This window comes from Pantherophis guttatus, chromosome 18 (assembly GCF_059756535.1).
Source record: "Pantherophis guttatus breed Tessera chromosome 18, ASM5975653v1, whole genome shotgun sequence".
Taxonomy (NCBI): Eukaryota; Metazoa; Chordata; class Lepidosauria; order Squamata; family Colubridae; genus Pantherophis; species Pantherophis guttatus.
The window spans coordinates 14,470,932-14,482,485 of NC_142080.1; the positions used below are offsets into that span (position 1 = coordinate 14,470,932).

Consider the following 11,554-nt stretch of genomic DNA (forward strand, 5'->3'; position numbering starts at 1 on the left):
TTTTTTTTTAATTTGATTTATATGCCGCCCTTCTCCGGAGACTCAGGGTGGCTTACAATGCGCTAAGCAATAGCCTTCATCCTTTTGTATATTTTATACAAAGTCAGCTTATTGCCCCCACAACTGGGTCCTCAATTTACCTACCTTAGAAAGGATGGAAGGCTGAGTCAACCTTGAGCCTTGGAGAGATTCAAACCTGCAGTAATTGCAGGCAGCTGGTCTTAATAACCAGCTTAATAACAGGGTGCCTTAGACCCCTGTACTACCAAGGTTTTGTATGCTCTAGTTAGCAGTACAATGTTACCACAGAAGAAGCTACGCAAGATTAGGCTAACAACTCTTAATCCGCTTTTGGCAGTTCTGCCTCATTTGTGCTATTCGTTGTCTCCCTTTTGTTTGGTGTCTGATCACATGACCATATGGATGCTGCAATGGTCGTAAGTGTGGAAAACGGTCATAAGTCACTTTTTCCGTGGTGTTGTAACTTTGAATGGTCACTAAATGAACTGTTGTCAGTCATAGTAAGCCAGCTCAGCCACAATCAACCCCTGATTGGCCCATAGACATGGCTTGGTTCAATCATGGTTTTAATGGAATGCTTTTTGAGCAGAGTCAATGTAAGCCAGGATCACAGTCATAACCGATGCTGTAATCTTCACTAAGCACAAGATCCAATGCTGGTCAGTTGGGTGATATTGGGGCCAGTGGGCAGTTCAAGCCCACTTTTATCCCAAGTTCATGTTAGCCTGTGCAAACCACGACCTCTGGGTTACAGGCTGCTTTCCAAACTGATTCATCGTTGTCTGCATCTCACCAGCTAGGAAATCCCTGTTGTGTAGTCACACACTCTTCAGAATGTGCAACCTTTTTTTCCCCAACATCTTTATTTTGTAATTGCCATTACCTCTTCCTGGGCCAGATGTTTGTGGCTTCTGTTGTTGTTGTTTATTTCTCCTGGAGTTAAGAAGAAGAAAAAAAATGGTGGGAAGAAAAATCCAGTCCTGTTCCAAGCTGGGCGAAAGACCCTGAAAATAAAATGGAGGCAGGCTACATAGAAAGAAGATCTCTGTTTATTTGGTTTCCAGAAAGTGCACTGACCACAGGGATGTTTAAGGAGTGGCTGACAAAATGGCTGATTGAATGGGTGGATTTTCATAGGGTTCTGGGGTTTTGTGTTTGAGATGCTCCAGGGGGATTGTGCAATAGTAGTGAGCCTTGTGTCTTTTGCTATTCTAAAGGTGGTGGGTAAATCCTCTTAGGTCCTAAAGGTCCTGTCCTGTCCTTAGAGTTTGGGTGGGGGATGTAAATTCTTAATCCCATGAGGTCCCATCCTGGGGGAGCTGTTGCTTCACAAGCCGTGAAGTACTATCCTGAATAGCAGGGGGAGGCCAATTGGTGTCAGTGCAAGCCTGGACATTGCAGGGGGGATTGGCTGAATGATTGGCACCAACTCTTCTTCCTTTTTTTGATTTAGCAACACAGTGCAAGCCATCAAAAACTTAATCCTGTGTGCTGGCTCTCAAGAGGAATTCAACAATTTGGGGATTCTTGGATGCAGGGATATTCTGGTGACTCCTGATAGTTTGTGTGAAGACATTTTCTACCTGGTCAGGTAAGAAATTAAAAGTCAGAAGAGTTTGGCTACGAGTGGCAGTGGGTGAGAGAGGGAGGGGAAAGGAGAGGGAGAGGAAGAGGAAGAAAACGAGGCAGAGTGAGAGGGGGGAAGGGGAGAGAGAGGAGAGGGAGAGGAGAGGGACAGAAAGAGGGAGGGAGACACAGAAGGTGAAATTGAGAGAGAGGAAAGATTAGAGGGGAGGAGAGGGAGGGAAGGGGAGAGTGAGAAAGAGAGAGGGAGGGAGGAGGGAGGAGGGAGAGAGGGAGAAGAGAGAGAGGGAGAGGGAGGGAGGGGAAACCAGTTTGTTGTGATTTGGTTGACTTACACCAGGAAAATATTTCAACAGGAGAGGAATAAGTTTGACAGCCTTGGGTCCATAGGTGTCAACATCCAGGTGTCGAAAGTGGAACTGAAGGGTCCGTATAGCTTCCTTAGCTACATTCTTTTCTGGGTGACAAGCACAGTTGATGACCGGCATTAATACGGGCTCTAAGATCTTCTTCTGAGGAAGCAGGGAAAGAAACAAGCAATTAAACATGGTCACTTTTATCCTTCCCAGCCTTATAGACTTCCCAGAGAGTGAGGTCACACCTGCTACTACCTTGGAAGCCACTCCCTTCCTGCCCCCCGTCTCTTACCTCCAAGGGGTGCTGAAGAAGGTAACCCAGACCCCTCACACTGAAGATCTTGATAAGCGGATGGGACTGGGTCATTCGTTCCTTCAGCACCTCCAGGATGTCTTCAAGGACAAAGACTTGCCCGACCTCCGGGTGCTACAGCAGCTGAGGAAGAAGGTTGGAGATACGGAGCATTAGCCAAGCAAAGGAAGGGAACTTCCCTGAGAGCCTCTACTAAGAGATGCCACTTTCAGCCATTACGGGGAGAGAAAAAGAAAATACAGTCCTCGGTTAGTGACCACTGAAAGTCACAAAAGTTACATGTCGATTTTTCAGACTTATGACCATTGTAGCATCCTCATGGTCATGTGATCAAAATTTGGGTATTTGCCGCTCCATATTTATGACGGTCGCATTGTTTCGAGATTATGTGATCCCTTTTGTGACTGTCTGATAAGCCAAGACAATGGGGAAACCGGATTCACTAATTCACCAGATTGAGTAACGTAAGAACTGCACTGCAGCGATTCACTTAACAACTGTGGCAAGGAAGGTCTTACAATGAGGCAAAACTTGCTTAAGATCTGTTTCACTTAGCAACAGAAATTTGGAGCTCAATTGTGGTTGTATGTTGAAGACAACCTTTAGAAGGAAATCACTGAAAGAGCCTTGGTAGTACAGTGGTCTAAAGCACCCTGTTATTAAGACCAGCTGCCTGCAATTACTGCAGGTTCGAATCTCGCCAAGGCTCAAGGTTGACTCAGCCTTCCATCCTTTCTAAGGTAGGTAAATTGAGGACCCAGTTTGTGGGGGGGCAATAAGATGACTTTGTATAAATATACAAAAAGGATGAAGGCTATTGCTTAACGCATTGTAAGCTGCCCTGAGTCTCCGGAGAAGGGCGGCATATAAATCAAATTTAAAAAAAAAAAAACCAAAACTGAAAGATCTGGTTTATTCTAAATATTTGACTACGGTATTGGTTTAAGAACTGCTGCAATCACTTAGTGATCACTGGAGGTTCTATGACCGTCATATGTCGAGAACTACACTATGGCAAAAGGTAGTGTAAATGATAGTTGTAAGAATAAAAAATTACCTATAATGCAAAGAATAAAAGGAATTTGGGGTCATTGAGTCTTCCTTCCTCCCTTCCTCCCATCCTTTCCTTCCTTCCTTCCTCCCTCCCTTTGTTTCCTTCCTTCCTTCCATCCTTCCTTCCTTCCTTTCTTCCTCCCACCTTCCCCATCAACAACTTCTGGAGGGAAGCCCTTCCACCGATCAACAGACTAGCAGAAGACCTTGGAGACCCCCTGCTCAAGCAGCAGACCCTCTACAACAGGCACCCTCAAACTACGGCCCACGGGCAAAGAATACGGCCCGCGGAGTGGTGTGATTAAGCCCCGCCCCTTGCCCCGCCCCTAACTGCCTTATCTCCCAGCGAGCCAGCTGCAAGGCCAGCTGAGGGCCAGCTGAGGGGTGATCTCGCCGGTGCAGCCTGGAAAAGCAGCTCTGGGCTTGTAAAGAACTCCTTTAAATTAAAAGTCTTTAAAAACAATTTAAATGGGGGCTTAGAAGGAGAAAAGCCAGAAAATAGACAGTTAAATTGGCCACGCCCACCCAGTCACATGACCACCTAGCCATGCCCACCCACCCCGTCCGGTCCCCCAACAGTCTGAGGGACTGTGAATCGGCCCCCTCTTTAAAACGTTGGAGGACCCCTGCTCTACAACCTCAGACCAATGGCTGTCCAGAATATTGGGGTGCATCCCAAGGTCTCCTCACCTCCGAGAAGAAAACCTTCCCGATGGTCTTCTCTCTTAGATCGGGACGGGGCAGGTAGGTGTTGGCCTCTCTGAACATCACCTTCAGCCCCAGTTTAGAGAAGCTGAATAAGTTCCTAAAAGAGGAAACACGGAGAGCTCAGACAAGATCTGCTGGTTAGGGAGAAGAAAATCACCAAGCTAGAGAAATCATGATCTCAATTCAATTACTCAATGAATTACTCCATTTAGAAAATTTCTCACCCTCCCTCTCTTTCCCTCTCTTTCTCTCCCTCCCTCTCTCCCTCCCCTCCCTCTCTCTCTCACTCTCCCTCTCTCTTTTTCACTCTCCCATTCCCTCCCTCTCTTCCCCTCTAACCTTTCCTCTCTCTCACTTTCACCTTCTATTTCTCCCTCCCTCCCTTTTTCTCTCCCTCTCCCTCTCCCTCTCCCCTCCCTCTCCATCTCCTCTCTCTCACCTTCTCTCTCTCACACACCTTGTCTCTCTCCCCCCTCCTCCCTCCCTCTCTCCCTCTCTCCCTCCATCTCTTTATTTCTCTCTCTTCTCCCTCCCTCTCTCTTTCTCTCTCTCTCTCTCTCTTTCTCCCAGAAAGATGGCCTGGGTATCATCTGCAAAGTTCTAATTTTATCAAAAACGCTTAGAAATAGCTCAGCAACAACTCTGTTGTGCTGATCCTTGCAGATGATCCTTGAGACCTTCTAGAGAGCTGGAGAAGTCCCAGATGAGGTGGAAGAGAAGGAAGGTTGCCCCTCTCTTCAGCTTCACCAAACCATTTGTCCGCCTAGAAAATCTAGAACACCACACAGCCTATCTAGAAAAATGACCATTCTTCAAATCTAAAAAATCTAGATTTGTGAGAGATCTCATGAAGATCGATGGTTCGTTGACAGAATATTCCTGCCCTTTTTCATTCATAAACAGCCTAATTTGATCCAAGCAGCCTACAAATCTCTCCAGGACTTGTCAGCCACTGGATATTATTATACATAAGTAAACAATTATTCTGTGCATGAAACCTCCTCAAGAAGTGCTTTAAACTGTTGAAAATTCAGAGCACTAGCCATGATGCAATTCACCATTTTTGTGACATCTTTGAGGACATCTTCAGTTTTGTTTTGTTTTTTTGTTGCTGCTTTCCCTGGCACAAAGAGCTTCTTGGTGTATAATACAATGGAACTAAATGACTTGATGTTTTGTTTCTTTAACAAACAACTGTCTGAAACCAGATGTTGCCCCCACCATAGAAGGTGCCCCATCACTAGTAATTGAAACCACTTTTTCTGGTCTTATGTTATGTGACAAAAAAGCCTCCATCACAGCATTGTAGATCTCGATCCCTTGTGTCCTTTCAGGCAAAGACGCCAGTTTCACCAGCTCTTCTCTCATTTTGTCACCAACAGCAGAACGCAAAAGTACTGCTAGCCTTGCATGATTATTTACATCTGGGCTTTCATCCAAGCACATGGAGTAACAGGCTGCCTGTTGTAGGTCAGTGAGCTGCTGACCAATATCACTTGCCATGCGCTGGGCTCGATCTTTAACAGTATTTCTGCTAAGTGGCACCTCAGAGATGTGTTTAATAATTTTATCCCTGTTTGAGAAATCATGAAAAAGGGAGTTACTCCCAGGCAACAGAGCTGTTTTGATAATATCCCCATCAGAGAGGGGCTTACCCCTCTCTGATGCTAGGCACAGTGAAATTTGAAAACTGGCAGCTGTCAGATGATTTGTTCTGGAAAGATAGTTGGGAAAACTAAGAGACTGGGAATGATATTTGTTTCGGATAAGCTTTTATTAACAAAGTTAAACTAACAAACAACGCTTATAAAGCGCCTTCAAAGGGAACACCCAGGAACCGGAAACACCTCATAGAGGCAAATAGAGATAAAGATTAAAAGCAACACAACCCCATAACATCTCCCCTTTTCTAATAACAGCAACACTTTCTACAACTTGAGTCTATCGGGGGGGGGGCGTGAGCATCTACCACTCAGAGTAATGACCGGCTCTCTCACACCTGACTCTCTCACGCAGGCCGGATCTCTTCGCTCGCCATTTTCTGAAGCCTCGGATGTTTGGCTATCACCAGACACACCAACTTGCTCAGGACTGTCATCAATGTCAGACGAGCGTTCATCTTTATCCTTAAGTAGGTTTGGCTTGGCAACTGGCTCTGACCCACCTACAGAATATGAGGAGTCTGGTTGCTCTGCCACATGCAAGTCTGGTTGCTCAGCCACACGCAAGTCCACACGGTTCCGCCGATATCGGGTTCTTCCAACCTCCACCAAATAGGAGCGAGGTGCCGTTTGTTGTAAACAGGTACCCCTTTCCCAACGGCCAATCCGATCTCCAGGCAGTGGTCTCATCCGAATTCGTTCTCCCACCTTTAACTCTGGCAAGTCTCTTGCAGATCTACATATTTGGCCTTTGCCACTTGCCTCTTCTGCCGTAGCCTTTCCGGGACCCCTTGTATCACCACGGGCTCAAGCAACTTATTTGCCACGGGTAAGGACATCTTTAATCTCCGTGACATTAATCTTTGTGCTGGGCTACTGTCCATACCTTCAGTTGGAGTATTCCTCCAATGTAAAATAGCCTTCCACGGATCGCTACATTCGCCATGTGCTTTCCTACATAAGTTCTTAGCAATCTTTACAGCTGATTCAGCTTTTCCATTTGCTTGCGGATGACGTGGCGATGAAGTAATATGATCAAACTCCCACTCAACAGCAAATTTCTTTAGTGTCTGTAGGGCCACGTCAGTGTCCGTATGTTGCCTCAACTGCTGTAACCGCTGATTCGTAACATTAAGATAATCTGCTTGGTTAATTTCAGCAAAACATATTTGTTCCTGTCGCAGCCGACAAACCGTCTGATATTCATGTTCTCCTCCCGTAGCTGTCTGATCTACTGTGGCTCTACTCAGGGTATCGCTGATATACATTTCACGTCCTGGCTTAAAAACCACATCAAGATTATAATGCTGTAAACTGAGCATCATGGTTTGCAAACGCTTCGGGGCACACAGAAGAGGCTTTTTGAATATAGTTATTAATGGTTTGTGATCAGTTTCAACTGTAATTATATTTCTACCATAAAGGTAATAATGGAAACGCTGCCAAGCAAATACAATACTTAAACATTCTTTCTCGATCTGAGCATAGTTTAACTCTGCTGGCGAAAGCGCTCTGGACGCATATGCAACTGGCTGACCTTCTTGTAACAGACAGCATCCCAGACCGTTCTTACTTGAGTCGCTTTGAATAGTAACCATCTTTGTGACATCATAGTATTTTAATACTGGAGCAGTAGTAACCAAGTGTTTTATCTCTTGCACTGTCTGGTCATGTTTGGGGAGCCAGTGTCAAACTGCGTCTTTATCCAACAGACATCTCAATGGCTGGCACACCTCAGATAAGTGTGGCAAGAATTTTGCTAGATATGTAACAAAGCCAATGAATCTCTGCACTGCTTTAGCATCAGTGGGCGGTGGCATGTTCACAATAGCTCTGATCTTGTCTGGGTCCGCTTTTAACCCTTGTGATGTTAAAATATGTCCATGAAAGCGGATTTCTCGCACCTTAAACTGCAGCTTCTTTATACTGAGCCTCAGCTTCACCTGCTTACACCGCTCCAATAGTGCCATCAATTTCCCGTCATGATCATGCTCCACTTCATCATCAGTGTCGCCACACCCAACTATAAGGATATCGTCAGCTATAGGCTCAATTCCGCTGAGGCCACTCAATAATTCCTGCTGCTTCCTTTGATACGTCTCTGGTGCTACGGAGACACCAAAGGGCAGTTTAAGCCACCTCTTTCTGCCCCAAGGAGTCCAAAACGTAGTCATATAACTGCTCTCTTCGTCCAGTTTACACTGTAGGAAGGCATCCCTGGCATCAACAAGTGTAAAAACCCGTGCCTTAGGCAGCTTGTGCAAAACATCCTCTAACGTTGGCATTGGGTAATGCGATCGCTTCAAAGCCATATTCAAAAACTTGGGATCGATGCAAATTCGGATCTTTTCCAACTTCCTAATCACCACCATATTATTTATCCAGTCAGTTGGCTCGGCTACTGAAACAATATGTCCCTCTGCTTCATATTTGTCCAACTGTGCTTTAACCTGTGCCTTAATGGCATAGGGACATTGCGCGGGGCACTTTGTACTGGAGGGACAGCGGGATCAAGTTGAAAGTGAACCTCTCCTGGAACAGATGCAATAGGGCCCTCAAACACCTCCCTATAAACTTGGAGGACTTGATGCCTTATCAATGGTCTCCCCAAGGCTTTGGAGGAATAGGTTTCAACATTATGCAACTCTCTCGGAATGCTAAATCGCATCAGTCCCAAACGCTCACACGTTGAGCCTGACAGTAACGGCTTTTGATCTGCATTCACAATTTCAAATTCCAATTTGTGAGTAACTCCACGTATGTTACACTGTGTATAAAATAAGCCTAGCGACTTCATCAGTTCCCCCGAATATAACTTTAACGTGGCACTACTAGGCTGAAGGGGTGTCTCAGATGCCAATTTCCTTTTATCCTTTAGGCTCATCACATCGCATGTTGCCCCCGAGTCCAACTGACAAGATTGAGTTATATCATTAAATTGAAGATTAACAAACCACTTTTTGCCTTTTGAATGTACTGCACCAATGCATTCTTTCGTATAGATCGCATCTGTGGTAAACAGCGATACATCCTCTAAGTCCGGCGTTTGCTCGACCATATGCTGCCAGACACACCCCAGCAAAGTGGTTCAGCCTCCCACACATCCTACAGATTTTACCATACGCTGGACACCGATCTTTCCCACGTGCATGCACATTGTCACAGTATTTACACGGTGTGTGATTGTCTGCTGACAAATTGTGAGGCTTCTGTTTAAACTGCTGCTGTTGCTGACGATTCCTCACATTTGACTGGTGCCTGGAAGCTACATTAACACAGTTGGTCTGTTTATCTCACTCCAATGCCATCAGCCGTTTATCTGTAAGTTCAGTAGTCCGACATATTTCTATGGCTAATTGCAAAGTTAAACCATGTTCCCTTAATAAACGGCGGCGTGTACTTTCCTTGACAACACCCAAAACTATTTTGTCTCGGATGAAGTCGTCTCTGAGGGAACCATAATTACAGGTTGCTGCTCGTTCCTTTAAGCATGTTACAAAGGTGTCTATCGTCTCCCCTTCTTCCTGCGTGCAGCTGCCAAAAAGATATCTTTCATATATAACATTCTTATGCGGTCTGAAGAAAGCTTCCAAAGCATCCAAAATAGCCTTAGTATCAGTCCTCTGCTCTTCTGTAAGAGTTAAACTATGCTTACAAACATGAAGACATTCTGCACCCATCAATCTTCTTAATGTGGCAGCTTGTACTGCTGCCGGCTTATCATTTAAGCCTGTAGCCAGAGAGTAATCTTCAAACTCTGCCCTAAAGTTTTCCCAATTAGTGCTAGAGTCCTCACTTACTCGCGTGGGTTGCGGCAGTGGTATATTATCTGCCATGGTGCAATATTTCTTACTTCAAACGCTGAACTTTCAAGGCTGAACCACTTCTGACACCATGTTTCGGATAAGCTTTTATTAACAAAGTTAAACTAACAAACAACGCTTATAAAGCATCTTCAAAGGGAACACCCAGGAACCGGAAACACCTCATAGAGGCAAATAGAGATAAAGATTAAAAGCAACACAACCCCATAACAATATTTCCTCAATTTCCCTTCAAGAAACTCTTTTCTTTCAGTTGCACCAAGTTTGGCAACACTTTTGTGGTTGGTGTCAAAGTGTCATCTGACACTTGACGTGCAATACACAACACTTTCATTACACAAAGTACATAACACTTTCCCACTCCACTCAATCACTCTAAATGACTCTGTCCAGGGTCTTGGAATGATCTTCCACTATCTGTTTTTGCTTTTTTTGCTGCACTCATTTTGGGTGTTCAAGACCTGGAGTCTACAAAAAACACATTTTTAAAAAAAAAATGTATTAAAATGTACTAAAAATAACTAACACTATTAGTTAACACTAAAGAAACGGGTATTCCCTGAATCAACAATCTACGGTAGTGATGCTCAGCTGGGTTCCTTTTGAATTTGCTGACCACCAGCCCAAGGAGACAGTGTTCCACTGACCACCAACTTTTGGCCTGCTCTGAAAAAGGGCATCTGAGTGCATTTCCTACCTTTGATTCACCTTCTTCACCAAGAATTTGGACCTAGCTCTTGGGAATTTGCATAAATAAGATGAAGTGGAGGTGTAAGCAACAAGGCACGTGCAGGGAGGAGGAGGGTAAGGGAAGATTTTTTGGCACAGGAGCATCATTCAGGGAAGCAGCCAGAGCAGGGCATGACGGGGAAGCCTTGTGCAAAAATGCACAGGCCGGGGAGGCGAGTTGGCAACGGGGAGATGGTGAGGCTCGGCTGCCTTTTGGGCCTGGCTCACACACAGCCCTCCCTGGGGAGCAAAGCTTTGGATAGATTGTCCCAAAGGCTCAAGGGGCTCAAGGGGCCCAAGCTTGGTCTGGGTGAGCGGCGAGCAAGTGAGGAGGGGTCACACAGTCCCGGTACTCACTGCTACTTCAGTGACGGCAGGCAAGCAGGTGAAGTCCAGGAGCAGCAGGTGAGATCCAGAAGCATTGGGTGAGGTCTGGGAGCAGTTGGGCCTTGGCCACCTGGTCCAGCTGATCAGCGATGACGGGCAAGGTCCGGGATAGCTGGGTGGCGGGCTTGACTGGGGAGCGGCAAAGGCAGGCGAGGCTAGGAGGGGCGGGGCAAGCCAGTGGTACAATAAGGTGGTTTGCTGAACTGGGCAAAAAGGTAACAAACGGTTCAGCCACTTTTTTCTCAATGGGAAGTCTGCTGTTGGCCATAAAGCAACTTGGCATGGCGATGCGTGCTCACAGAGAGTGCCACCTCTGGCATGCGTGCCATAGATTTGCCATCATGGCTCTACACCATTCCTGACAGTTTCTTCTTGAAAGCTTCCAGTGATGAAGCTCCCACAACTTCTCACTTTCAGAAAATTTCTCCTTATACAATCCTGGGTTGTATAAACAGAGGCATCGAATCAAGATCACGTGAAGTATTCATACCGCTTTATAAAGCCTGAGTAAGGGCCACACCTGGAACACTGCAACCAGTTTTGGTCCCCACATTACAAAAAAGATGTTGACCACCCTCTGACCAGAGGCCATTCGCACAAGTCCACAAAGGCAAAGTGGGAGGAACAGCCATTCTTCATTACTTCTACCCACCAAATCCAGAAGGGACAAACCAAATAATACGAAAGTGTACAACCACAACAGAACAGACAATACCAACTCAGTACCAAAGGGAAGATGATACTTCCCCATCCCAAATTCTGCCCTTGGGCCAAGTTCTCCTTGCATCCTGCCACCCCAATCATGTTCTGCCCCAGCTCCGGATTCCCAAGGATTGTGACACACACCAACGGTTCTTATCAAAGTTATAACATACCAAGAATAAACAAAGTCCGGCAAAGGTTGGCAACCAGTCCAGA

The 11,554-nt window shown here is 45.7% G+C and overlaps 1 protein-coding gene across 4 annotated transcripts; it reads right to left on the reverse strand.

The window, feature by feature from the left end:
• Nucleotides 1-570: 570 nt before the first annotated feature.
• Nucleotides 571-9,641, reverse strand: LOC148111638 (uncharacterized). 4 transcript variants are annotated; one of them, XR_015730444.1, is made up of 5 exons: nt 9,497-9,641; nt 4,018-4,132; nt 2,254-2,397; nt 1,941-2,117; nt 571-1,025 (listed from the first exon to the last, which is right to left on the reverse strand). XR_015730444.1 is itself a non-coding variant. In XM_087881218.1 (5 exons), exons 3-5 carry the CDS (start codon nt 2,326-2,328, stop codon nt 946-948), a joined length of 261 nt encoding a protein of 86 aa, XP_087737344.1. In that variant the 5' UTR covers nt 2,329-2,397; nt 4,018-4,132; nt 9,497-9,641; the 3' UTR covers nt 571-945. The 4 variants fall into 4 exon arrangements, 2 of the variants coding, with proteins under 2 accessions (XP_087737344.1, XP_087737343.1); XM_087881218.1 differs by having other exon boundaries at nt 571-954; XM_087881217.1 differs by lacking the exon at nt 571-1,025 and adding an exon at nt 1,051-1,604.
• Between the last annotated feature and the right edge of the window lie 1,913 nt (nt 9,642-11,554).